This window comes from Schizosaccharomyces japonicus, assembly GCF_000149845.2.
Source record: "Schizosaccharomyces japonicus yFS275 unplaced genomic scaffold supercont5.2, whole genome shotgun sequence".
In the NCBI taxonomy this organism is placed as follows: domain Eukaryota; kingdom Fungi; phylum Ascomycota; class Schizosaccharomycetes; order Schizosaccharomycetales; family Schizosaccharomycetaceae; genus Schizosaccharomyces; species Schizosaccharomyces japonicus.
Window position 1 is genome coordinate 2,129,765 of NW_011627861.1, and position 26,168 is coordinate 2,155,932.

At 41.3% G+C, this 26,168-nt stretch overlaps 15 protein-coding genes across 15 annotated transcripts; 9 read left to right on the forward strand and 6 right to left on the reverse strand.

Moving 5' to 3' along the window:
- Positions 1 to 57: 57 nt before the first annotated feature.
- Positions 58 to 2,089, forward strand: SJAG_04962 (hypothetical protein). The gene has a single exon (XM_002175993.2). It carries the CDS (start codon positions 437 to 439, stop codon positions 1,820 to 1,822), a length of 1,386 nt encoding a protein of 461 aa, XP_002176029.2. The 5' UTR covers positions 58 to 436; the 3' UTR covers positions 1,823 to 2,089.
- Positions 2,038 to 3,382, forward strand: SJAG_06539 (hypothetical protein). The gene is made up of 2 exons (XM_011050718.1): positions 2,038 to 2,253; positions 2,288 to 3,382. Exon 2 carries the CDS (start codon positions 2,655 to 2,657, stop codon positions 3,285 to 3,287), a length of 633 nt encoding a protein of 210 aa, XP_011049020.1. The 5' UTR covers positions 2,038 to 2,253; positions 2,288 to 2,654; the 3' UTR covers positions 3,288 to 3,382.
- SJAG_04960 (exocyst complex subunit Exo70) lies at positions 3,112 to 5,443 on the reverse strand. The gene is made up of 4 exons (XM_002175992.2): positions 5,274 to 5,443; positions 5,069 to 5,231; positions 3,424 to 5,024; positions 3,112 to 3,368 (listed from the first exon to the last, which is right to left on the reverse strand). The coding sequence occupies exons 1-4, from the start codon at positions 5,277 to 5,279 to the stop codon at positions 3,306 to 3,308; spliced, it is 1,833 nt and encodes a 610-aa protein (XP_002176028.1). The 5' UTR covers positions 5,280 to 5,443; the 3' UTR covers positions 3,112 to 3,305.
- Positions 5,379 to 7,292, reverse strand: SJAG_04959 (hypothetical protein). Its single transcript, XM_002175991.2, has one exon. The coding sequence runs from the start codon at positions 7,085 to 7,087 to the stop codon at positions 5,558 to 5,560; it is 1,530 nt and encodes a 509-aa protein (XP_002176027.2). The 5' UTR covers positions 7,088 to 7,292; the 3' UTR covers positions 5,379 to 5,557.
- A 483-nt stretch (positions 7,293 to 7,775) lies between these two features.
- SJAG_04957 (DUF1212 family protein) lies at positions 7,776 to 10,583 on the forward strand. The gene has a single exon (XM_002175990.2). It carries the CDS (start codon positions 8,150 to 8,152, stop codon positions 10,499 to 10,501), a length of 2,352 nt encoding a protein of 783 aa, XP_002176026.1. The 5' UTR covers positions 7,776 to 8,149; the 3' UTR covers positions 10,502 to 10,583.
- A 132-nt stretch (positions 10,584 to 10,715) lies between these two features.
- Positions 10,716 to 13,189, forward strand: SJAG_04956 (secretory pathway protein Sec39). The gene has a single exon (XM_002175989.2). It carries the CDS (start codon positions 10,758 to 10,760, stop codon positions 12,975 to 12,977), a length of 2,220 nt encoding a protein of 739 aa, XP_002176025.1. The 5' UTR covers positions 10,716 to 10,757; the 3' UTR covers positions 12,978 to 13,189.
- Positions 13,000 to 15,507, reverse strand: SJAG_04955 (V-type ATPase V1 subunit H). Its single transcript, XM_002175988.2, has 6 exons — positions 14,833 to 15,507; positions 14,591 to 14,779; positions 14,425 to 14,527; positions 14,309 to 14,369; positions 13,232 to 14,179; positions 13,000 to 13,185 (listed from the first exon to the last, which is right to left on the reverse strand). Exons 1-6 carry the CDS (start codon positions 14,851 to 14,853, stop codon positions 13,176 to 13,178), a joined length of 1,332 nt encoding a protein of 443 aa, XP_002176024.1. The 5' UTR covers positions 14,854 to 15,507; the 3' UTR covers positions 13,000 to 13,175.
- Positions 14,979 to 16,613, forward strand: SJAG_04954 (steroid dehydrogenase). Its single transcript, XM_002175987.2, has one exon. It carries the CDS (start codon positions 15,475 to 15,477, stop codon positions 16,336 to 16,338), a length of 864 nt encoding a protein of 287 aa, XP_002176023.1. The 5' UTR covers positions 14,979 to 15,474; the 3' UTR covers positions 16,339 to 16,613.
- SJAG_05348 (oligosaccharyltransferase subunit Ost4) lies at positions 16,559 to 16,660 on the reverse strand (the record flags this gene model as incomplete). Its single annotated transcript, XM_002175986.1, has 1 exon — positions 16,559 to 16,660. One exon carries the CDS (start codon positions 16,658 to 16,660, stop codon positions 16,559 to 16,561), a length of 102 nt encoding a protein of 33 aa, XP_002176022.1.
- Positions 16,661 to 17,241: 581 nt separating this feature from the next.
- On the forward strand, positions 17,242 to 17,772 carry SJAG_04953 (cytosolic thioredoxin Trx1). Its single transcript, XM_002175985.2, has one exon. It carries the CDS (start codon positions 17,372 to 17,374, stop codon positions 17,681 to 17,683), a length of 312 nt encoding a protein of 103 aa, XP_002176021.1. The 5' UTR covers positions 17,242 to 17,371; the 3' UTR covers positions 17,684 to 17,772.
- Positions 17,773 to 17,802: 30 nt separating this feature from the next.
- Positions 17,803 to 19,583, forward strand: SJAG_04952 (dolichol-P-Man dependent alpha(1-3) mannosyltransferase Alg3). Its single transcript, XM_002175984.2, has one exon. The coding sequence runs from the start codon at positions 18,233 to 18,235 to the stop codon at positions 19,442 to 19,444; it is 1,212 nt and encodes a 403-aa protein (XP_002176020.1). The 5' UTR covers positions 17,803 to 18,232; the 3' UTR covers positions 19,445 to 19,583.
- A 755-nt stretch (positions 19,584 to 20,338) lies between these two features.
- SJAG_04950 (tat binding protein 1(TBP-1)-interacting protein) lies at positions 20,339 to 21,218 on the forward strand (the record flags this gene model as incomplete). Its single annotated transcript, XM_002175983.1, has 5 exons — positions 20,339 to 20,390; positions 20,443 to 20,496; positions 20,550 to 20,651; positions 20,708 to 20,848; positions 20,917 to 21,218. The coding sequence occupies 5 exons, from the start codon at positions 20,339 to 20,341 to the stop codon at positions 21,216 to 21,218; spliced, it is 651 nt and encodes a 216-aa protein (XP_002176019.1).
- On the reverse strand, positions 21,216 to 23,713 carry SJAG_04948 (COP9/signalosome complex subunit Csn3). The gene is made up of 7 exons (XM_002175981.2): positions 23,493 to 23,713; positions 23,371 to 23,420; positions 23,183 to 23,329; positions 22,987 to 23,085; positions 22,843 to 22,932; positions 22,640 to 22,786; positions 21,216 to 22,569 (listed from the first exon to the last, which is right to left on the reverse strand). The coding sequence occupies exons 1-7, from the start codon at positions 23,611 to 23,613 to the stop codon at positions 22,201 to 22,203; spliced, it is 1,023 nt and encodes a 340-aa protein (XP_002176017.1). The 5' UTR covers positions 23,614 to 23,713; the 3' UTR covers positions 21,216 to 22,200.
- Positions 21,417 to 22,139, forward strand: SJAG_04949 (Srp1 family splicing factor; the record flags this gene model as incomplete). The annotated part of the gene is made up of 3 exons (XM_002175982.1): positions 21,417 to 21,517; positions 21,588 to 21,644; positions 21,701 to 22,139. 3 exons carry the CDS (start codon positions 21,417 to 21,419, stop codon positions 22,137 to 22,139), a joined length of 597 nt encoding a protein of 198 aa, XP_002176018.1.
- Positions 23,659 to 26,133, reverse strand: SJAG_04947 (hypothetical protein). Its single transcript, XM_002175980.2, has one exon. The coding sequence runs from the start codon at positions 26,104 to 26,106 to the stop codon at positions 24,574 to 24,576; it is 1,533 nt and encodes a 510-aa protein (XP_002176016.1). The 5' UTR covers positions 26,107 to 26,133; the 3' UTR covers positions 23,659 to 24,573.
- Positions 26,134 to 26,168: the final 35 nt, after the last annotated feature.

A 26,168-nucleotide genomic window follows, 5' to 3' on the forward strand; every position in this document is an offset into this window, starting at 1 on the left:
TTGGTGGAATATAATAACGAGAAATAACAAACTGTAATGCAACACATGCTAGGCTATGGTGAATAACATTACAACCTATTCCCCAAAGAACCCTTCATCTCTGGCTGGGAAACGACCTAATACTTCACTAAAGCCAACGACAAATTGGTGGTTGTGGTTTAACGCTTTTAATTGTACATTACTATTGGGTTAAAATTGGCATAAATTTCTAGCATCCTGTTTCTTTGTGTTTAGGTACTGACTGCGACAATTTACAGATTCTATGCTGCTTTCCCAAGTGAAGAAGACCGAATCCTCATAGCTCATTTTTATTTTTTTGCGGTTTTGTTTTTAGATCCCCTCTCTTACTCTTTTTGTGTCATTGCTTTTTGTTTTTTTGACGCTGTTCGTTACTACAGTCATTTTTGAAGCATTCATCTTTTTTCCTACGTATTCAATGATGATGGCACAAGCAACACTTACGAAGTCTGAATGGGAGTGTGAATTTAGTAAGGTGATAGCATTCAGGGACCGTGTTCTTGTTAAAGATGCTTCGGATCATATACAAAATCAAGTGCCAAAACAGCGAGTGTATACTATTTTGGACAGTCAACTGGAAGAGCTTCGTAAAAAAACACGGGATTCTATTCGGAAGAAAAAATTGGCGACAAAACTCAAGTCCAAACTTGAACTTATTAAAAAGCAAAAGGTGCGCGTTGCTCGAGCTCACGGGGAAATAGAAGACGTGGAAGATGCAGCTTTGGGTAATACTGGAGATACTTTTAACGGAGTTACGGCTTCTAATCCATCTGTGGGAAAAGACAGAAATGTTACGGCAGCCACAAACTTAACCGCCTTGCAAAGTCCATCATCACGGAAGAGTAGGGAAACCGAGCTAAAATTCCGGTCTCCTAACAAGCCTTCACTATCTCCGGTTTCAATTCCAACAAGTAAATCGCCAATTTCTGAGACCACTATGATTTCTCCGCCGTCTTCAGCTAAGTCTGCATTTCCTGTTTCTGCTCCTTCTCCTCCTCTTCCCTCCAATGACCTGCCGCCTCTTCCGCATATGCGCCGCACTTCTGAGCAATTGAAGTATTCTGTGAGTGACGCCCCCTACATAACAGAAAAAGTCCATCAACAACCACTTTCTCCGCCCGTTTCCGCGAAGCCAGATTCACCAGCGCCTATAAAACATGAACCGTCCTCTCCCTATGTTGCACAAACGATGGCAGAAACATACCACCACTGGGAACGTATGGCTCAGTTGTCTTCATCGAAACCTCAAACTCAGCCTATGGGAACTGATGCTTCTTCGTATGCTTCCACTTCGTTGTATGAACCATCACAAATTGATGTTCAACAGGCAACTGAATATGGGTCTCATCCCGTTGCTTATTCTCCCTCGCGTAGCGATTACGGTGTTGTCGCGGAAGTTCGTGAGCGACCTGTAACCTCTCCAAAATGTTTACCTTTTCGACCGTTTAATGAGGTCCATCAAGCTGAATGGTCTTATCCGAATTATACTCCGCAACGTACCACTTCACCTTTCAGTCCTTATTATCATCGGCGTGTCCATTTAAATCATCAACGGGCTATGAGTCGATATGCGCCTTATGTCCGTCCACCTCCATCTTATGAAACTTCTTATTACGCCGTCCCATCAGCGCCTGTTCCGATGTACACCGCAAAAGTTTGGGAGCCACAAACTGCTTGTTCACACATGCCTCCCTTACAACCACCTCCTTCTCAACTTTCTCCTCCGTACTCTGCACCGTCTTATCGGCGGCCTTCTAGTTATGCTGGCGATCCATATTCGTATGGAGATGCGTATGGTTACTAAATCTCCTGGTGTAGATGAGATTACGATGCTTCAAAACATGCTGCGTGGAATGAATCTTGAATTGAAATTTTGGGCTCATTCCGTATCTTGTTATTTCCACTCTCGCCTATCCTACCTTCTTGCTGTACATAATATCTGTTTTCTTCTTTAGTTTAGGTATTTCTGTGTTTTTGGAGCTTTATGATACTTGTTTATGTTTTCTATTCAGTAATCTAGAGTAATTAGTAAGAACGTCTTTTACACCATACCGCGTGCTTACCTCATGAGTGATTTCTCTTTGTTTGCTATAATATTTGATATCCTTTCGAGTTTGTTTAAAACCATTTCAATTACTTCACGGCTATAGGTGTATAGCACATCTTCATCATAAATTTGAATATTAGACTCTCAATCAGAGAGTTTGTGCATTGGGTCTTATGAAACCTACCATTGTAAGTATCTTTGCAAACAAAAACTAATTTTTAGTATTTTGATGGCTTCCATTTTTCTGGGATAGTATTTTATTTTACGAATGTTTGCACAGTTTAAGAACCGATTTAACTATCGAGTATTAGTAAATCCACTTAGTCCAGACATTTACACCAATTGGATTGCAAACGGGATTACCGCCATATCGTCTATTCCTAAAGAAAACATCGATGTACTGGTCTTAGCTTCGGCTTGGCATCGAACGAATGAGAAATTTGTTACACATTTACCGGCTCTGAATAGAGGAGCAATTGTTCTGTTTGTTGACCAGCCGTTTCCCGTTATTGAACAAGCTCAGCGAAATCTTTTGGGCAGTAAGTTTTACGGAAAGGTAAATCTGTGCGAGTTTTCGCGCTCAAATAGTATGTTCCGGACACGAACAGGCGATAGTCTATTCACGTTTACTCCGACCTCTTATTTGCGAAGGCCTGTCACAGAAAGGAATAATGGTATCACGGTTCCAAGTCGTCCTGCTATGGCTTTCTTTGAAGCGGTACTCAAAACAAAATTCTTAGCCGTGAACATAATTTCCCATGATGCTTTTCTTTTAAACAACTTAACTAACATTTGTGTTTATCCAGCAATGTTAGCTACATCTGTTGTCTTTCAAGATTTGCCTACTATTGCAACATCTGAAGCGCCACCTAAATATATGGTTCTGCAATTACTAAAGGAATTTGCTTCGGCCATCAACAGTATTCCCATTCAAAATTGCTTTTTGCAGCAACAACTTTCATTCGAAAAAATGAAGAGACGTACCTTCAGCCTTTTGCAAACGTATTCGGCCTTCTTAAAGGATTATAAAAACCCTTTTAATCGCTCCAGCTTTCTTACTAGTTTAATATTCCTGTACAATTACCTACTAACAATGGGAAACGCATCTGGGCTTGAAATGGAAATAACAAATTTAGTATACACTCGCTTAAAAGGTTTATTGAATGCAGATGTACTAGATGATGTTTTGGTTAATGAAGATATGCTAACTAAACGGGAATGATTCATGACAGTTGCTGCATTAAGATGCTTCGAAAGCCGAAGTGATAAATGTATTAAGGTCTGTTTTTCCGAATTTAATGTACTGTATGATTGTTAGTAATAATGATTTTCGATGATTTAGTCCAGATGTTTCTTACTTTTTCTCTCTTCTTTGTGAAATCCGAGTTAGCGTAACGGTCATAAAAACGCTCATATAGTGGAACGACAGTCTTCAAAACTTCCCGTAACAAAGTAGGAGCCGTTTCAGGGTCAAAGCGAACTTGAGCTTTATGGATTTCAACAACCTGTGTTATCTGTTCATTGAAATTTCTGAATCTTTCCTTCAAAGTCTCACGATCTTTAGCTGCCATACCAGTCTTGTTGGACGATGACTTAGTGTACGTTGCATCAAGCAAATTTTGTGAGCACTTATTCCATATATCCATATATGCAGAAGTAAAACGTTGTTTGCAATCTGAAAGTCGGGTAATCAAATTCTCGTACAGTGTTTCATTTAAAGTTAGCGCCCGTAAAGCATGGTCAATGTGATAGAATACAAGAAGCACTTGGGCCGACGCAAAGCTCGGTGGTTGCGTAGTGGCCTTCGCATACACTCGTACTGACTCGATGTAGTTTTCTATGCAATCCATCACATAATTGGTAACAATTTCAATGCCAGCCGCATCAGCCATATGATTTGGTGAATCTAAAGGAATATTCTGTTCGTTTCTCCATCCCCAGTTTCCAATTCGTTGGAAAAGGTAAAAAGCATGTTCACTGCTACACAATATTGAAAGATATTCAGTGACTCCAGCTGTTTCTTCATCAATCCGATCTAGCGAAAGCTTAAGGGAAGTATTGTTCGTACAAATTGATTCGTAGAATGTAACGATGTTGCTTGAAATAAGTTTTTCAATCTTCTTTTTTATGCGAACTAAGCACATAGTAAGGGCCTCATCTTCGAACGGCATGTCTTTCGCGAGAACAGTTATAACTGTACTCAAGTTTCCTACCATAGGAAAGAGGATGTAATTATCATAAACATAACGATCGTTGTATATTTGAAACACTTGCTGGAAGACCGTGTTAACCATATCTACAACTCGATTGACGATAAGTGGATATAGTTGTTTCGCATCAGCAAGCCCATATATTTCGATAAGTTCATTAGCCTCTAACGGTAAGAGGCGAACTAATGCAGCACTGTAAATACTAATTTCGTCACTCATGTTTTGTGATGCTTGGTTACGTAGCAGAGCTACATCGACGTTTTTTCCAACTTCCTGTAAGATGCCACTTAGGTATTCACTTCTGCTTGAAATGTAAAGAGTATCAATTTCAGAAGAGCAAGAACACGGTATCAATACGTCTTTATCGAAGGAGTGTATCAGTGAAACAAAAGCTTTCAATTCAACAGTTGGAAAGGCCCATTGATACTTCCAATCGAGAACATCGATTGGATCCTGATTCATATGATTGAAGCTGCTAAGTTGCGTAATGCATAGGGACTGTAAAGTTTGAATGCCACTCTTCAGTAACTCATTTATGCGATCAATGGCAGAGCTAAGATAAGAGAGATTGTCATTCTCAAGGTGAATCTTCAATTCACATATTTGTCTTAGTGTTTCCATCACCCCGTCCAGTTGTTCCATAGGTTCCGAATCTGTTTGCTCGCATCGCTTGACTTGATCTTCTAAAGCAGAAAACTGAAGATAAACTTCACGAATCGTTTCCAATCTTTTTAGGGCAGTATTAACATCTAATAACTGTCAGAATTAAATCAAGTTTTACTTAACTACATACTTTTGGAAATACGATTATAATTCGTGATATCACCATGTACTTTAGATGTCGTTTGCTGCAAAGTTTTCAAACGGCCTTCCATAGAACCTAGCAGTAAAGATATATCTGACACCTTTTTCGACACTGCTACCAGGTTTTTCTGAAACGTATCATATTCACCGACCTTCTTAAATTAGCCTTTAATAATAGCAATAAAACAACAAACCTGCATGACGTTCAGCAGTATAATAGCTTAAAGTATATGAAATGCTATTGTTAAAAGATACTTGTCATAGAGTTCTAGGTTTCAGGCAAATAAGTGAACTTGTCGGTTAGTATGTTAAGGGTTCATACAAGAAATAGGCCGGTGCAGGAAACATGCCTACAGAGCCGGTAATTTTTAGATTAAATGTGAAGATTTATGGCAACTACTTAGTGATTCATTAGATAAGTTCTTAGAATACGAAATTTTAATAGTTATCAGAAAATTTCAGTTAATGTTAATTTACATTAAAGTGTTGTCAATTCATAGTGTATTGTGCTTGCATAATACTCTGGAAACCGTATGCTTTTGCTTTTTAATAAACCAAGGAAATCGTTCCGTTTGTTTCCGCTGAAAAAGCAAAAAAATGCGTACAGAATATCTTGACTTGGCGTAACCGGCTGATGAATGATATTTTTAAGTTCCTCAAGCGCCAGTTCCTCTTTATTGTTGAGCAGCAAAATATACGCATGTGCTTCTAGTAATGTTGTAGAAGGCTTAATGTTTGTTTGCCGGCATTCATTTAAAACTGCATCTGCAATCTGTAATGATAAAACATCAGCGGCGTATTGCATAACAATTTCAAAAACACTTGGATTAAGCAAGTGCGGTTTTGCTTTAATCGAATTGTAAGAAGAAAACAGAAGAGTTGGACTCTTCACCCTTAAAGCTGTCAACATCAAAGTCAGATGTGTGACATAAAGAACACGGTCTTCCTCATGTTTTAGTAGGGCACTAAGGTATTCAGGCAGGTTCACGCCTCCTTCGTATTTTTGCGTTAGGGCGAAGACAAATGGCTTTAAAGCTCTAGGTTTAGGAAGCTTATCCGAAAATGCACAGTAAGCCGTAAGCGCTTGCAATGGCATACCGTTGGAGCAGAATGCTTCAATAATCGCAGCAGCAGCTGTTCCAGGAAGTAGTAGGCCTTCCTTTTTCTGATGGTTATACAATTGTAAAGCCGCATTAACCTCACCATGTGAACATAGGGTGTAGAAGACAAATTTTGTTAGTGTCATCGTCGAAAGTGATATTCCAAGTTGATTTAACAATTGAAGTACATGCTTTGTTCCTTCGCAATGCTGAAAATAAGCAAAATAGTATAGTAGTTCGTTAAAACTTTCCTTGAAAACGAGAGCTTTTGGAGAACCAGCTTGCTTATCATTTGGTAAATTTGGAAGTATTGTTAATACCGGTTTAATAAGGTCATAAAGAGTATTAGGTGAAGGACTTAAAGAGAGAGCGTCTTTTTGGAGGAAATCTGAAACATATTGCTTTAACAACTTCCACGTTATGAGATTTTGCTGAATAAGAAAGTTTAAGAGTTCCTGATTCTTCGATTGTAATACAATTCGTACAAGCTGTGACTGAAATTTTTCATTAGTAACGACTTCGCATTTGATTGCCGTTTTATATAACCTAACAGCCAAATCTGCGTTATTATTTTTTTCGGCAACCGATAATGCTTCATAAAAAAATGCTTTACACGGGGCTAAATTGCCCTCTGAATAAAGGTTGAGAGCTGCGTAAACGTCAGATGATTTGGCATTTTTGTTAAACAATTGGCCTGTTCGCTTAGGAGTAAAAACCAATACATTTTGATCATAGCTTTTACTCGAAGATAATTTTTCATCAGACGGCTTTCTTATATTCGGTGCATTTGTCATTAGATTATTTATGCGTACAGCAGCAGAAAAGCTTATTGCTCGTACTAAGGTGCCTCGTGCATAAAAAGGATGGAATGCAAAATAGTGAAACACTTTTTGACAAATTAGATTCATAATTCTTCCATAAATTAGTATAACAAAACATAGATTACCGTAGCATTTGGTAACTGTTATAAGGGAAAACGATTCACAGCAATGATGAATAAACAGACGAGAACAAGATTATTCAGAATGACCTAAATAAAAATGAAGCAGCACATCGACTTAGTACACAAAAGATTCAATGCTTCGTATTCCCCCTTTAAAACGAAGAAGATGTGCTCGCTTTTCCATTTAATATTTCATGCCTGGGACAGTGTTCTATTTAGACTACGTCATTTCTCGTTAGATTCCTTTAGCAGAGCTTAAATTTTAAAGTTTTCGCTTCGAAACAGACCTAATATGCAGAATAAATAGTGCTACATGACTCTTCTTTTAGACATTAGAACGTCGCACACAATCAGCGCAGTGTCGCTCAAATGTGATTGTACTTCTGTACCTTGCTTAAACCACAGAAGTGAGTCTTAAACGTGAAAATGTATGATTTGCCTCATTGCACTTAAGGTTACAAACACTAAAAAAAAAGCAAACCCCAAGCAGAATATGAAGAAAAAGTGAAAGTAAAGGAAATAAAAGTTAAGTTCCTTCATGTATGTATAACCTGAGTTCCAATCCTTGCAATTTCAAGGAATTGGACTCCCCGAAAATTTTTGCAGTTATAACGTTAAAATGTGACGTCTTTGAAAGACCATGTTGGCGCTCGCCTTCGCTTTTTGGCATACCGTTTCTCCGAACATGTATGTTTTGTATAAAAAGATGGTTGAATACGTGGTAATTAATTTTGTTGGCTGAGCTTATACCTCCAACCCTCAACATATAACTTCCTCGTTTCAAATACATCAGAATACCTGAAATTATTCCCCTTCTTTCGTGAAAAATAAGTACATTTCTTAGGAAAAACAACTTTATTCTCGTTTGCTACTCACATTTCAACTCAAAACATCATTTACGATACTAGTTGAAAATTAAGAATTAGTGTAAAGAGACAGTATAAAGCGACAAATTGTACTTGCATTTCCACGTCAAGTTGGCAGCTTTGGCTACTCACATATTAAACGGCCAGTCAATCTTTAGATAATGACCTTTCGTCCTAATCGTTTTCGCCGCAGAAATTCTGAGGAACCATTATCTCAAGCTTTCCTTCGTGACAATGGTGACTTGATTGAGGAGGAAAATGAAGATGAACAAGACAACCAAACGTTAGGTGAGAAACAGACGGAATCGTTGCATGAGGACGATGATGACGAAGAAGTTGCCGCGGAATTTCACACGGTTCGCAGAAACACTTCTGCACTTTCTCTGTTTGCACCCTCTTCTCAACCTGTTTCCGCACAAGGCTCGAATTCGATAAGAAGCAATCAATATCTTACCGTCAATACCGGTCATTTAAGAGTTCCTTCCACGCGGACATCGGATGAAGCCAATTCTCCAATTTCCACCTATACTTATGATACTAATCCGTCTTTTCTTCCCAGTCCCCCTGCATCTTTAAATGGTGACAACTTGCGCCGTCCCACTTTGGACCGTAGTTATTCGGCTCCTCTTATAGAAAATCCGATTACAACAGGACGACTTCCAAGTATTGATTCGGCTTCCCGACAGGATCTACCCCTACTTGATCGGAACTTACTTCCTTCCTCTACAAACGAAGCTTACAAGCTTGTCGCCGCACATACATCTGCTCGTTTGGAGCACATGCGTTTGTTTGCACAGCGGGCTAAGGAAACCAGTACGCCGGATGATACCGACGAACTCGAGAAGGAATTTACCACAGACACCCGCGAGCATTATCGAGGAGGTGTTTTGTCAAACCTACTCAAGCTTTATACACACACAGACGTTGCCGCTTCCAGCCGTAACGTAAAAACTTCTTCTTCGCGACAAAAAAAATGGCAAAAGCATAAAAAAGTTAACTCTTCCACCCACTCCCTCAGCGACCTCTTTCAGGCATCAAACTCAACTTTTCTGGCGCCTATAACTGCTAGTCAATCACGCGATGACCTTGCTCTTTTCCAAAAACCGTCTCCTCGTTCGCATATTAAATTTGCTCTTCCTTCTTATCACAAAAAGCCGAAGCCTTCAGATGACGAGTTGAAGATTACCGTTCACCTCGCCGACATTTTACAGCGGCAAATGTACATTTTAAAACTATGCCGAGGCTTGATGATATATGGTGCACCAAGTCACAGATTGGAGGAACAGTTGGTTGCTACAGCAAGAGTGCTCGAGATTGAGAGCCAATTTCTGTATGTCCCCGGTTGCACTCTTATTTCTTTTGGTGATATCAATACACACACTTCTGATATGCACATCGTTCGGGTCAATCAAACTATAGATCTTGGCAAACTGAAATTAGTGCATCAAATTTATAAAGATGTTTTGCACGACCTGATGAGTGTAGAGGAAGCAATTAAGAACCTTGACGATATCTTCAAAGCAAAATCCTATTTTAGAAACTGGTTAATTATTGTCATGTACGGTTTCGCTAGTGTCACTATTCTTCCCATCGCCTTTGAAGGCGGTTGGCTTGACTTACCCCTTGCTTTTGTCCTTGGGGTACTTGTCGGGATATTACAAATTTATGTTGCTCCAAGATCGACAACATACAATAGCTTGATTGAAGTTACTGGCGCTATCCTCACTTCATTTCTTAGTCGAGCTCTAGGAAGTATTGCTCGGGGCACCGGAAAATTATTCTGTTTCTCTGCTTTGGCAGAAGGTGCCATCGTCGTGATTTTGCCTGGGTACATTGTTTTATGTGGTTCTCTTGAATTACAGAGTAAAAATATCGTTGCTGGAAGTGTGCGAATGTTTTATGCTATCATATATTCCCTATTTTTAAGTTTTGGCATCGCTATTGGATCCGCTTTATATGGATGGATGGATCACAATGCAACCATGGACGTTCATTGCCCAGCATCTTCACAACTTGACGCGAAATGGAGAATTTTGTTTGTACCTTTGTTCACGCTTTGTCTGTTAATGATTAATCAAGCACGACCAGCTCAATGGCCAGTCGCTACATTCATTTCGTGTGCCGGCTATGCAGTGAATTATTTCTCCTCCCTTCATTTTGGATCAACTCAAATTGCCAACGCTATTGGTGCATTTGCCATTGGTTGTCTGGGAAACATATATTCCCGATTAGGAAAGGGTCTAGCATTTGCGGCTGTACTTCCAGCAATATTCGTTCAAGTACCCTCAGGACTTGCAGCTCAGGGCGGCCTATCAGCAGGGTTACAGGTTGCTAGCTTAGCAACAAACAGCACTACTTCCACATCATCATCTTCTTCTACGTCACAGTACAGCTCCCTTCTCTTTGGTTTGGCAATGGTACAGCTAGCAATTGGTATCTCAGTGGGGCTTTTCGCTTCGGCCATGGTCATTTATCCTTTCGGAAAGCGCCGCTCAGGGCTTTTTAGTTTTTAATACTTGTCAATAACTTTTTAATCTTTTCGTTTCAAGTTTTGTATATAATTAATAGAAAATAAATTTACTAATCAACATTATATCATTATATAAAGCTACAGCTAAGGTTCTTAGTGCTTTTTAAGAAATTTACCACAGTGTGCTAATATGTGTTACACCAGAGAGGAACAGTTTATGCCCCACCCTTACTTGTGAAATTGGCGGAATGCTGCAGTAATAACTTGCCTTTACCAAGCTGCATACAATAAAGCTTTTAATGGAAACAACTAAAATTAGTTGTGACGAGCTTAGCGTCTCGCAGAACCTGTTGTATCTTGTCCAATGCCTTGTTAATGGAGATATTGCAAATGCTCGGCGTTTATCTCAATTTCTAAAGCTTAATTTCAATACTTGGCTATATCTTATGAACAAATACATACCAGAAGTTGCACCTCTGAAGTCGTATCTTGGCTATCTAAATGAAATTGATTATAACACAGCCCTCAAGGAACCTGTATCTTTTGAATTGCAGTGTTCCGAGGTTCCTATGGACGAGCTGTGTCAGCTTCGGTTAAAGAACTTGCATCTGGATAATCTGGACGAATTGCAAAAGCCGTCAGATCTTTCGGAATTCTATATTTCACGAGCCTCACAAATCATGAGTGTTACAAATTTAGTCGAGCTTGCGGACTCGTTGACGAGTAATGATGATGTCCCCGTTACAGTGAGCATTTGGAATAAGGAAAAACTCGGTCTTTTAAAAAAATTAAGAACCTACAGCTCATCAGATTTGAAGTTGGAAGATCTCGGTCAAATGTCTATTCGCGACATCGTTTCCCTCTGCTTTCCGAACATGAACACAAGCAATTGTGTTGATATAATGGACATAATTATAAAGGATGCGATTAGTTCAAACAGCTCAAAACAGGAAGCATTGGCTTTCGTCTGGGAAAAACTACTTCAGCATACAAAAACAGAGGGTTTGGAAGTTATCGCACATCTGCTTGAACTGTGGAAGGTCGAGGAGGATATTTTCAGAAAGCTATCTCAAGTTGCAATCGCTTCATGCTATGTTTGGAATGATAGTACACCGGAAACATGTTCATTTATTCACGATATTGTCCGGTGCATTGAAGAACACATTCCATTTGACGAAGATGCTTTTCTAATGTTAGATGAGGAGCCTCAATTTCAAAGCAAGGATTTACTGAAGGATGACAACAAACTCACAACGAGCAGTCCAGCCGCTATTAACTATTTGCTAGCTCTTACAGATGTTGTTGGATTTTGTCGAGAATTTTCGGTATTTCCCGTACCTAGTGTCCGCATTGGCTTGCAGATGTGTTTTAGCAATGAAGATATGCAAATGACTTTCTTGAAGAGATTGATTACATCTAATCAACATTGGTCTACCAAACGTTCAGAAGCTGACTGGTCTTATCTTTTGCTAACGATGTTGGAGTTTCAGCGTCGACGTGTACTCTTTACTAAATTGTCACCGGATACCTTACGGCTACAGGTTTTGTATCACATGCTCATATTGATGAAATTTAGTACCATACGAACGATGACATCTATGTTTGAAATTGAAAAACTTCCAACGGAAGGTGCTCTTCGTTGTATGGAGGATGCTTTTTTCCATTTTTATGATAAATGCAATGCGGCCAGTCGGAATACAGCTCACACGGAGGCGGCTGCCTCTGTTTTAGACACATTCCGTGAACATAAAGATTTATGTGAAAGGAGACAGTCGCTCTCTGCTCTTCTTAAAGTATTTGAGTTATTAAGAGAGTTGCAGGCACCGTCATTTGTTCGTGATCTTCGTTCTGAAGACACTACGAAAACAGACATACATGTTCTGATCCCGTCATTGTTGAAAACACATGTCAAGGCTTACAAAGCTCTGGACAACGTCTTAGCGCTCGGCGTTGAGCTACTGAAGCTGCGTGGCGAGTTTCAATATGAAAATCCTTTGAATCAAATTCAAGACTTGACGCTATATGTCGCTAGATTATGTATTGAAGCATCCCTTCAAGCTACAGATCTAGTATGTGCAAGAGAGTATTTGAATGACCATATTGAACCGCTTGCGGAAAAATCACCGAAAGCCAAAGATCTTTACTGGCGCACTGCCTATGATATTGGTAAATGTCCAGCCATTACAGCTACCGCACGTGAAGTTCGAAGCGATATGCTTCAACTTGCCATAGCAAAGGCACCAAAGGATATGTTACCGGAAATTTTTGACTATTGGACCCAGTTTGAGGAAGAAAATGACACAGCGGCTAACATGAAAGAAAAGGACATTGAAGATGATTATGTGGATGACTTTGAATGGCCCGTTGATGAGGATGACGATGATGAACCTATCTATAGGAACCAGCCAGAAAAAACGAACAGCTCACGGCATAACAATGTTCGTGAAAATATTGCTGACAAAGTTACAAGCACATTGACAAACGGAATTGGATGGGTGCTTGGGGTCCCAAGGGAATGAGAATCTATACTCTAATATTGCATCGGCACAACAATAACTCTGTACGCTCGTTAATTTTATAAATTTAAGTTTATGACACTGCGGTTCAAGGAAAAAAGTGTAATATTAAGAGTAAGGAAAAAAAGAAAGATACCTGTATTTATTACGTATATTAGTGGTAGATAGTAAGAGCGGTATGTATGAAACTCCCGGTAGACTTTAGTCATTCCTTAATACGTTAGTAAAGTTACATTGCAAAGTGTGCTTAAACGTACCAGACCTGACTCATTAAACGTTGAACCGTAGAAAGAGCCTCAAAACGGACTTCCGAGTTGGAGTGATTCATTAGCTGCATAATGATAGGCTTGGCACCATATTTTATGACAAAGCTGCGACCCTCTGGATAATGTTGCAGATAACAACCAATATCATGACAAGCAACTGCCAAACTCTTCACATCTTGAGGGTTTTGAAGAATGTTAATGAGTTGTTTCAACACAGCAGAATCATCGTCGTTCAGTTTCTTCACATTTCTAGCCCAAAATTCTTCTGATCGGTGAGACGGCGACCAATGCAAATGTCCGCTCTCGACTTCGGTTTTGTATATATCAAAGTTGGAAAGCTGACGAGAGCACTCAGCCAGAGTTTCATCCAAGTAAGTAAGGCTAGCCACGAGATCCTCATCAGACCACTTACGATGCTGAAGGGTTTTAACAAGACTGTCCACACGTTCCAGCAAAACTGTACTTGCATTCTCTTCACGTGCGTATTTAAGCAAGTTCACGAAAATAGCTAGAACAATGCGATAGATCTTTTCTTTTTGATCAGCACGAGCAATCTCAGCCAACAATGAAATGCATGAGAACCGCTTGTTCATCTCCTTGGCAATTTCTGGTTCAAAACTGAGAAGCCACAAATTCAAGAGACCATAGTAAAGCAACTGAGGATCGCCCGACACTGTTCGGAGCATCTCCACAAGGCGCATAGAACACGACTTTTCAGTCCAAAAGGCACGGCGGTGGGGTTTTAAGTACAAAATGGCCACTACACATTGTGCTGCAAAAAGCTTCAATTGAGTGTCGGCAGAATCAGACAACAAGGAGCCCAGGTATTCCAAAACGAACGTAAATTCTTTGGCAGCTGTGCATGGTTGATACACGCAGGCCAAGGCAAACAGTTTAACAAACAAAAGCTTTTCGTCAGAAGCCAAGCTCTCTATCCAACTAAGATGTAGGTTGTTAGTCAAGGTCTCGAGAATTAAAAAAAAATAAATAGGGATAAATGTAACAGAAATAAGCATAGCGAGCTTTGGTAATATCGTGACATAATTTGCATTTCACTCATCATCTTACCTTTTGGAGCCAAGCATCTCAAAAAACAAGGGAACAAATATGTTTGCCCAGTCTCTGGATACTACCATTGTTGTTAGTAAACAGCAGCCAATGTCAGCATTGTAATATAGCCATACCCAAAAGAATGTCGGAAATATTGATGCAAGCAAACGCAAAAATATCATCGTGTCCTTCAATTTGTAACATCTTTAAAAAGACCTGTGTATAGGCATCACCATTCTGAGAGAGTTTCCTTGTTAACAATCACGTTGAGAGGGAAAGGATTGATGAAATTGTATATACCTCTAACACAACCTGGACGCGTGCATCCAGGTTAAGACCATCTAGTTTGAGCACCTTTTCGCAAAGTTTCTCGTCAATGACATGTGAACGCTCATAGGCTCTCCAGGGAATAGCTCTGGTGCGAGCATTGGAAGCAACTTCGTCAACAAGTTGATTGTTTAACATGGCAGGAGGAGGCGTGCTGACCTCCTGTTTCCGGAGAAGTTAGTTATCATGCAGTTTCAATAAAAGAATGTACTTACCATTGTTTGTAAGCTTGTCATGACTGCAATTACAAAAAAAAAGGACAAAAGTTGGTTCTGGCTAATTGGCGGAGTGTCTACTACTGGGTCGTTGCCTAGTCAAAGCCTAAGAGCCGGGTGCTCCGCGGAATTGCCGAGGAGCCACACACGCGTCGGTAAACATATAAATGCAAAAAACCCAAGGAAAAAATGCGGCTGATGAATTGTTTGTTGAGCAGTGTTTTAAACGCCTAATGGTAAAACTTACAGAAAACAAGGTTTGATTAGCTGAGTCAATGTACGTTTTTTTGGGAGTATAGACAATGTTTTTTTCGTTTAACCGTTATGAAACGATTGTGAGATTTTCTGAGTCCGCAGAAGTCACCTTTTCGATTATCGGAACGGACTGACAAACGAAAAGGTTGTTTAAACCTCGTGAGCCCCTGAAACAGCTGCACACACTTCTGGCTAACCTTTCGCCGGCGTTTGTCTTACAGTTTTTGTCGAGTATTTCCCCCCATTCCTACGGGATAAAAGTATTTCATACTGACAAAGAGAAGCTTTCTTTCTATACACAACAGCCTGCGCCGTATCGAATTGCCGACCTAGACAATTAAAAGGAAAATACGCACACTCTTACACAACGCAAAAAGACTACACGAAATGGTTGACGTTGTTGACCTCCTCGTTGCAGGGTTTTTTAGCAGTACTATTACTTACATTTGCTACACGGTGTATGCGCCAAAATGGAACTGGACACTACGCTATAGCGGACATAGCGGGGAATTCAACAGCGACACTAAAGCTGCCGTTAAGGACACAAAGGAGGAAAGTTCGTGGTACCAGCTTCTTCGTTGTTCTGTTCCCAAGCACTGGTTCTGGCAGTTCTATGCTTATGGTCTGGGTATCGTTGCATTCATTTGGTATTCGCCATGGTCTTCTTGGAGAGAACATTCAAGATTGCTTGCGGCGCTTTTACCAGACTGGAAGGCTACTCAGTTGATGAAAGAGGACATCGGAACACGCATCGCGGTTACTATTTTTACTGTTCACGTTCTGCAACGTCTCATTGAAAGCCTGCGCTTCCGTCGCGGCAGTGCTCGCATCCTCCTTTGCCAGTACATTTTTGGATTCGCCTTCTACACGGCGATCCCTTTTTCTTTGTTCGGACATGCAAGCTCTAAGAAGTCAACAAGCGCTCTCAACGTCGTTACTGGCACCATTATAAGTGTATTTGGATGTATATGGCAAGGAGCCTGCCACGAATACCTTATCTCTAAAAAGCACTGCAAGGGCTATGTCCCATTAACAGGCAGCGGTTTTCGCTGGCTAAAAGGAGCCCATTTCTTCGGTGAATGGGTTATTTATCTTGGCTTTGCTTTCCTCGTTCCGCACTGGCAGTCGTGCCTGGCATTCGTGTCCGTGTTTTTCAGTATGCTAAACATTGCCACGTCGTACGCAGCAACCCAAGACAAATACAGCCCTGAGCATACTCATCGCCGGATTGTAGTTCCCTTCATCTACTGAGATGCGACGAGAACTTAAAAGAGGTGAATTTTGATAGTATTCAAGCACGTTTGTAGGAACACGAAACCATAAACATCCCTTTTGACGGTTCAGCATCTCCTCTTTCCATTATATTCGAAACTCAGTCGACATGGTTTCTCCATCATTAAGCCATGGAACGCGTAAAACATCTCCAAATCCCGCTGGCAGAACCTCGCAACGCGGCAACATGGCGAATTCATTAAGAACGTTGGCGTCCCAAGTAACTGTATAGGACGATTAATGCAAACATCAACACGCCAAGGGTAGTAACAAACTGATAAAGCTGGTCGTCTGTGATCATCTTCAACGCGGTACAGGTGGAGGGGAAGTCCGGGACCAACCTCCTCAGGCCGCTAAGCTTTACAAGTGGGGCGTATAGTGGGGTGCAACTAGCGGGTTCGCTTTGCAGGTGAGGGAGCTGAATGCGGGAGTTGCTTGTACGGGTTTACCGTGTCGTTAAGTTGTGGTATGGCATACTACGGCACTCTAAGGCGCTCGGTAAACCAACGAATTCCCTGATGCTGCATTCACCTTTAAGCTTCGCTAAGCGAGAGTTGGATGACGTAGGCGGTCCGTTATCGCATCCTGTTTAATCACGTCTTCGCGAGCGCTTTTCGAATCGCAGACAACGATGAATATACGACGCAGACGAAAACGTCTCACAGTCGTGCTAGGTGCAGCCAATACTAATTCACAGTGCGTCAGCGTCTGCCGACAGTGGATACTCTACTCATGTCTTATTCGCAAGATGACGTAATATATGACGTAAGCGTCGCAAACTATTGTCAGCTTGGAAACAGAGTATGACAAAGAAGTCGCTCTAGAACGTGTCGTTGATGGTAAGCTGACTTAGTCCCTTGCCGATCCTCCGCGCCTATAAAAGGCTGCCCGACCTCGTCAACGAGAGCTCAGAACACGCAGTCACATCATTCTGTGAGCACAACAAAACTATTCGTGTACCTCTTAACGAGAACCAACTCTACTAAACTTCAACCCACAAAAGACATCCAAAATGGTCCAACAAATTACCTCTGTCGACGAATTCCAAACCGCCATTAACGGCTCTGGTCTTGTCGTTATCGACTTCTTCGCTACTTGGTGTGGTCCCTGCAAGGCTATTGCTCCCAAGGTCGACCAACTCTCCAAGACCTACACTGACGCCACCTTCTACAAGGTTGACGTTGAGGAGCTGAGCGAGGTCGCTGTCACCGCCAACGTTCAAGCTATGCCCACCTTCGTTTTCTACAAGGCCGGCCAAAAGGTTGCCGACGTCGTCGGTGCCAACCCCGCCAAGTTGGAGGCTACCATTAAGCAAAACTTGTAAGGTGAAACGCCTCCCTTGTGTATTTTAATGTACGAGATAATGAGATGATGGTGATGTCGCTTGTGCGGCTTACTTTGTTCTGAACCCGATGCCGTTGTAGGGAGTGTCAGGTGTAATAGTGTTAGGGGTGGTGGCTGCCCTCAGTTGTAGTGTAGAACATTCGCTTATTGCCTGCGTAGCACGTTTTGCGTATTCTAGGTTTCACAGACGACGTTGGTTGAGAAACTAACAACGTCGACATGAAATCATGCTCGCACTTGTTCCGTCTCCCAAACACGTTTTATTTTGTTGCTAGTTGTACGGGAAGAACGCTTTTCCACAGCGAATTTCTCATCAATTATTGCTCGAATTGACTTTTTGAAGGTTCATTGGACTGAGCTTTTTGGAATTGCAAAGTGCACTTCTATAAACGTCTTCTGGACTTAATAACATCCTTGTTGCTGGCGGGCTTTCTTGTATTTGGAACACCACAAGTACGTACGATCGACTGATTGATTTTGTGTACTCTCTGCACCTAGTGAGTGCTCTTTTCTCGATAGTCACTTCAAAATGGTTCGGGTTCCAGATTTTATGAACCAATTGTTCCGCATGCGGTCCAGAGGTTTGTTGAGTGGTCTCAGCGTGTTGCTCGCCGAGTTTCCTCTTGTTATGGCCATCATAGCTCGTGTTCCGTATACAGAGATCGATTGGACTGCATACATGGAGCAAGTCCAGCTGTTTTTATCTGGTGTTCGGAATTACAAAGAACTTGTAGGCTGTACGGGTCCTCTCGTGTATCCTGGAGGCCATGTTTTGCTGTACACAATACTCTATTACTTAACCAACGGGGGCAACAACATATTGTTGGCTCAAGGCATCTTTGCTGTGGTTTACTGTACTTGTGTATTTACAGTAGGGCTTATTTTAAGAACAGTAAGAGCCCCGCTCTACTTGTATGGACTCCTGATTCTCTCAAAAAGATTGCACAGTATTTTCATTCTTCGGTTGTTTAATGATTCCTTTAACAGTCTTTTCGCAGCTCTTGCAATTCTGTTTGCCTGCAATAAACGCTTCTTTTGGGCGTCCATCATGCTCAGTTTGGCGTGTTCTGTCAAAATGTCGTCTCTCCTTTACTTTCCTTCGTACTTTGTGATATTGCTGCAAGCTGTCGGACCCAAAAAGACCTGGCTTCATGCGTTTCTCATTGTGCTTATACAGGTTGCTGTCTCGCTGCCTTTCATCAGCTATTTCTCAAATTATTGGCTTCAGGCTTTTGATTTCGGGCGCATGTTCGACTACACTTGGACAGTCAACTGGCGGTTTGTTTCAAAGGAATTGTTTGAATCAAACATCTTTTCTACAGGCTTGTTATTGATTCATATTTCGTTTGTTCTTATTTTCGCTTTCACTCGATGGAACCGGATTACGAAAGCTGGCCCCATTGCTATGACCAAATCGATGCTTACTCTGAAACCATTACAACCAGTAACAGCAATGACACCTCAGTTCATACTTACTGCTCTTGCCGCGTCCAACCTCCTTGGTATTGTTTGTTCACGCTCTCTGCACTACCAATTCTACGCTTGGTTTGCATGGTACACGCCTTACCTGATGTACCAAGCTGGATTCAATGCAATAATGGTGATCGGATTGTCAATGCTTCAGGAGCACGCTTGGAACGTTTTCCCGAGCACCGTTTCTTCCTCCATTCTCGCCGTTTCCATCCCTGCACTCACTCTCGCAAAGTTGTACCAGTCTACCGATAACAGAATTCGTTCCTAAATTCCCTCCGCAAAAAAAGACAAACCACTACGCATCTATAGCCCACAAACTGTAACACAACAAACTAATAAACATACATGACGAATAGGACAAGCAGATGAGGCAGCACGCGAAAAATGAGCAAGTAAAAATGGCAGCAATTATATAAAAACTAACTAGAAAGAGAAATTGACCACAAAGCATAATGTCGCAAGTCGTTGTTTCATATTCTAATGAAAGTTCACATCAATATGATTCAGGGGATTGACAGATTGGTAATTCATTTGCTTAATCATAAACAACCTTGACGACATTTGCCACGTGATGTCCACGCTCCCATTCAATGACCACCCACACCGACGAACAAGACCATGCACTTCAACATCGCAAACCTCAAGCAGTAGACCGGACGGGTAAGCCAATACTGCTAAAGCAGCAGCTCTTGCAGCTTTATATGCAGCAATCGAAAAACGCCGTCACAGAAACGTGGTTGTATGACGTCATGCGTGAAATTCAATTTTCAACGCGTCGTCGTAATAGAAAGCGCGCTGAGAGATGCGTGTCCTAGCAGATGACATTTCATTGTTTGTGTTACCGTGTGACAATTTAACGTCTCATTCTATCAGTAAGTCAACATAGAGTGTCACTTTGGTTGTAGTAGTACATTACAAATTCGGTTAGTGTTGTTTCCTTTGGCTTCGTTGGGAATTGAAGAAGACGCGTTCCGGAAAACACACAGAAATCAATTTAAAAGTTATTAGTATTGCAATTAAACAATATACAAAAAACGCGTTAATTGATAAGACAAAAGTCTAAACTGCTATTTCACTGCATCTTGTCGTGAATTATGCGCTTTACAAACCAATAAAAGCGATTCTTATGCTTCATATTCACCTGTCCTTTACCTATTACAGCATGGCTAAAGCAAGGGAATCAAGCAAGAGTAAAAGCTTAAAAGGCGAAGCCGGTTAGTTGGAACACTCTTGTAAACGGATTTGAAATTGACAATTTTGTTGTAGCCGAAAAAATGATTTTTGATTATCTTCGAAAAACAAACAGACCCTATTCTGCAAGTACTTCCATTGATTTTTAATTTACCCGTTGTCTTTTTTTGCTAACTTTGAAGCCGACATTAGTGCTAATTTAAAAAATGCCGTAACAAAAACCGTAGCTCAAAGGACTTTAGAGCAATTACGTGAAGCAGGAATGATTCACGGAAAGAACTACGGTATGCAAGATATTCGTCAATCCAGAATGCAGTCTTAACAACTTCTCATGCCACAGGAAAGCAAATAGTTTATGTTTGTCTTCAGGAGGAAGACGCATCGGCCAGCCCTGAAGAGTTAGGGAAAATGGACGCGCGTATTAAAGAACTCCGCGAGCAAGAAGATTCGCTTAAAACGGAATGCAAACATTTGAGTGAAGGTATCTTAATTCTCGTATCTCATTAAATCTTTGCGAAAATAAAAAAAACATGGACTAACTTTATACAGAACTGCACTCTATCACGAATGTTCTCACAAATAACCAACTTAAAAGTGCAATTGAAAAAGCAAAAACACAACTTGATGAATTAAACGAACAGTTTGTTAATGAGAGCCATGGTAAAGAAGAGCTGGAAAGTGTCACGGAAGACGAACAGATTGCTATAGCTAAAAACCATGAATTTGTCAAGAAAAGCTACAAAGCGCGAAAAAAAATGTTTTACAATGTTTGGAATTTGTTTGCCGATAATTTGGAATCACCAATAGAGTTGTGGACCAAATTAGGTTTTGAGAAAGACGAACTTGAATAAAGTGTCTAACTCGCGCGACCAAACTCCTGATGTCTGTGTTGCTTAATTGCGTGTGCAGGCGACAAAATACGCGCTGATGGTAACCTCCACTACGTGAAATTAAGCGGGTGTGGAAATTAAACAACTTTTTAAAAGCATACAGCTTATAAACTACGCTATTAACTTTCCAAGCTGTCTACCGTTTAGTTTTTTGTTACTATGGGTCCTCTCCGCTTCAATTATCGACCTGGTTTCACATTGCATGTCCGAGGGTTTTCTGAGTCAATGACAGCGGAGGCCCTTGGACAAGAATTTGAAAAGTACGATACCTTTGCGAATTTGAAAACTTGCGCGACTACCCTAATATTCAACCCGGCTAACACGAACGAGATTTGGTCGAATTGTGCGCTGCGATATTCCCGTATTTAGAACACCCGCAACTCGCCGGTATGTCAACACGTAAATTGTGTACAGTTCGAAAATAAATTATCTAACAATTATAGATATGCGTTTGTAGAATTTGAGGAACGAAGGGACGCAGAGGCCGCGCATTCTCGAATGCATCGCACGCGGCTAAATGATGACATCTTACATGTCGAATGGGCTCGTTTGAGAGACAGATTCGACCGTGGGGATCGTTTTCAGCAACGACCAAGAGGACCTGCTGCTTCTGGAAACAGAGATTCTTGGCCAGGTCGACGAATGGAAGCATCACCTCCCACCACCGGCGCCAACGGAGAAGAGATAAAGGAGAGGCCTAGATATGATGAATCTTCAACCAAGACACGGGACATTGAAAGTGCTGCAGATGAAGGGAACGCCAAAGAAAGTGAGTCTTCGGTAAAAGCTCACCGGTCGCCAGCTTCAGTGTCCGAAGAAGGTCAAACAACTGAGGTGGTAGCAGCCCCCATGAACACAGAATCCGAACATACTGATAATTAATGAATTCGGAAGATGCTTATTAAAAAAAAACAATTACTTTGCCCTAATGCGTACTAGGGACTCACGCAACTTCTTCTGAGTTTGCACGTTGCATAGGAACATCATGACGAGGTACCTTATTGAGGCTTTCTGTTTGAGAAAGATAATGCGACATTTCTTGGATTTGTTGCTCTAAGGTCGCACGTTCCAATGAACAATCTTTTCTCGCTGCATCACGGAAAACAATGAACGACTGACCGTTATTTTCATCTCGTTGAAATTCAATATCATCGTTTCCTTGCTGCAAAACGCGCAATGCCAGCAAGGGAGGTAATGCCAATTTGTCTGCAACTTTCAAAAGAGATATCGATTTGTACATTTTTTTTAAAGACCGTACTAAATGTCTTGGATACTGTTCAAGTGCGAACAGTATGAACGGTATCATTTCATCCTAAATTATCAGTGTTAGTTCAAACGGATAATCAATACTCTTAAATTTGTGTACGCGAAAATACACATACCATCTCAAACTGTCTCCAAAACTGTGTGCACACCTTTTTCAAGTGCTCTGCACCCTTAGAAAAGGCTTCAACAAACTGCGTATAAGGCATTAAATGTTTCTTCAGTGATGATGTCAAATTACAAGCGACAGCTTCAAATTTGAAGGGCTAAATCGGGAGACGAAACTGTCAGCAATCCGTTGGAAGTTTTCAGCTTAACGTACGTGTCCAGAGAGTGCAACTTGTAAAAGTATGAAGCTTGCCAGACATTCTTTGTATTCATCAGATACGCTAACATTTGGAATGCTTATAGCCTGTTTACAAAAAAAAAGTTAGTCTCTGTCTCATGCGCAATAAATACTTCGTACCGACAAGTACCATTCTCTAGCCCTCTGGTAATCTCTTGTCTTTAGGGAAATATAAGCACCAAAGCGGCAAAAGTTTAGCAATGTATCTGCAGGAAGACTCTTGACACGAAAAGATTAGCATTAAACAGAGTCTAAAGGTGAGGAATTAAGCCAAAGAAATGCACAAATCAACTTCTGGCTTTCGAATTTTAATTACTTCAAGAATAGTAGTCCATTGGAGAACGAGTTGACCACGACTCACGTCGTTTCTTCTAAGCAATTCCCGTAAAAGAGCAGTATGCAAACAGCACACTGGGGTTGATATAATCTTTTTTGTCAATGCCTCCAAGAGAGCGTTTGAGTACTGATGGTTAGCTTATATTCAAAGCCATCAAGGTTATATACATCATCGTTCTTTAGACACCATTCTCCCACTCGAGCGATAGCAAGAGTAACTAATTTTGCCCAAGGTTAGCCATAATATATGAGCAAATGGACCATTGTAGCTGCTTAAATATTCATCATACTTGGAGCGTCGTACAGTACCAGTTCTGGCTGCGTCAGAAACGGGATTTTCTCAATCAATCGTGGATATATGACTTCCGGGTTATCAAGATAGTTGAATGGTAATGAATCTAAATTGTTCATGATTTCTCTTTCACAATTCCTTATACGTCGCCAGCTGGTTATATAGATAACAATGCTCTTACTAAAGAATAAACACGTCGCGCAATCAATTATTAGTGAGACTACAAAACCGCTTGCCCCTAAAATAACGAGCTATTTTAGACTCTACTGAAATGTATTGAGTTCACTAAATCTTTTTAACCAAATTCTTTATACTACGTTAACCAAAAAAAGAAGTGAACCGAGCTCCGTGGAAGTCCAGGAAGAAATTTATAATAATAATTAATTGACAATGTTATCCATCCGTGTATCCTCCATGCCAAAAAAATCTATCACGTAAGAAAACCTTTACGTCAACATATACCCGTCTTGGGGACAATTATTTCTTTCCCATGTCCAGAACTCGTTTGATCGTATATTAAAGAAGATTGGTGTGTAGTCCCAATAAAAGCAGAGCACACATAGAGAAGACACATCCTCAAAGTATACCAAAAAATCGCTCTACCACATGAGATTGTCGTTGAAGCCGTACAACGTACGATTGTAACCAAATAAATAAAAAAAAAACAAAAGGAGCGTGTATGCGACATCCATTTGCGACTTTTTTAAATGCACCGATACAGCATGCCTCCTGTGCTCCCCTTAAGGAACGCGGTTAGTGGGCTATCATCCAGCCGAATATAAAACACTCAACTAAATTGCCCCTTCAACGAAAACTAGCAAGATGTAAATAGCTTGCCACGTTCATGGGCACAGCGAGCTTGAACGAGGACAATCCGTTATTTAACCAGACGTTCTTTTAAAAACCAGTTCACAGTTTCTCAACTCTGTAAGCAACAATAATCAACGAACGAAGGCAGTGTGGCATCAACTATTTGTACACACTAGGTCACAACAGTAAAAGAACGTGGGGGCAAAAGTTGATTGTAAGAAAAGATAAAAAAACTTTGTTTCCAAAGTCAGTGCGGACCATATCAATAATTATTTGAACAAGCGTTTAAGCTTGTGAAAGAAACGTCGAATAAAATTGCGGTGTTTCTTTTCCATACCGGATTTTTGTGAGGCAGATAAAGCTTTTTGTTTTGTAACTGGAGGATTTGGCGTGGCTACACTTTGATATGGTACAGCAATTAAGCTTGGGTTTGAGTTACGAATGTGGAGCTTTTCATACACCATGCTTTGTGGACGCAAGGAATTCCGCGCGTCCCGAGTGAGGCCCGTACGATTAGATGAAGGAGGGTGGGCCGTCCCAACTCCCGACGTGCCATACGAACGTAAACGAGGACTGTGAACAGTATTTGCTCGCGAAAGATACTGGTTGCGAATGCGACGATAGCTGCTTTCAGAATCCGTATCATCTGCAACAATTGCTCGACGAGGCTCCATCTCTCTGTCGGGGTTGATTAGCAAGGAGTTACGGTATACTCGCTGCCAATGGTCATCATTATCAGGAACATTCTTCACAACAGGCATCGGCTCCTCTGGTGGCTGCTCAGGCGGCACTGTTCGAAAAGATGCATTCTCAAACTGGGAGGAGTTGCGCTGATGTGCTGTCGATCGAACAGGCGAAGATGAACCCAGTTGTAACTCCTCCCGCGGATTTTCCATTTCCATAGAACGTTTCCGGAGGGCATTAAGAATGTGTTTCTTGTGGAGGCTGAATCCATCGTGGACAGCTGCACAAACCTTAGAGGTTTGCTTACCTTTTGTCTGTTGCTCTTGCTGCGGTTGCTTGGAAAGAGCATCTCTATAGCTCTCCTCAGGCTCCTGCAACCGTGGCGTACTCACGTTTCTACCAACAGACCTGGTACGCTTAATGTCATTGGTCAAGTACGGATCGGGAGGTAAACGAGAAACAGCATCAAGACTTCTGCGAGTCTTGGCCAATATACCGGGACCCGTCGCGTTAGGCAAGGTAGTCCCAGTATATACCGGCTCGTAAGAAGCGTCATTGAGAGACGATGTAAATCCTTCAGGCTCATCGGAAAATCTCGAATCCTGATGAGTCAATGCATCACCAACATCGGAAATGAATCTTGCAGGGTCCACCTCAAGCACCTGGTCATTATCAACAAAGCTGATGCGATTGGGATTTCGAGCGAAACTATCGTCTCGACGATTTCGAGAACCGTGACGACGAGCAGACTTCAGTGGAATCTCCGGTGTCTCTTCCTCGGATCCGCTCGACACCGTTCTACGTTGGTTCTCCCGACGATGTCGGTCAAGTGAAGGCAGAGTCTCCTTCAACTCTTCAATTTGATGCAAACGACTCCGAGTTTGCGAACGCGTTGCCGAAGTTCGACGACTGCGATTATTTAAAGTAGATTCCTCATCCAGATCGTTCCAAGTACTCCAACGACGCCGATCCAATTCGTATTCGTCTGGTTGAGAAGCTGACTCTGGTTTTGGCTGCGAAACTGAGCGTTTCCGAGTGAACGCGGAAATGCTGTAGTCATTCATTCCGCCAATGTAGTCGTTAAGCCCACGCACATTTTCAGTTTGATAAGTTTGCATCTGCACAGTTTTCTGCCATACAAATGGCGTTCTTAGATCTCAAATGACAGTTGGCCTGTGCT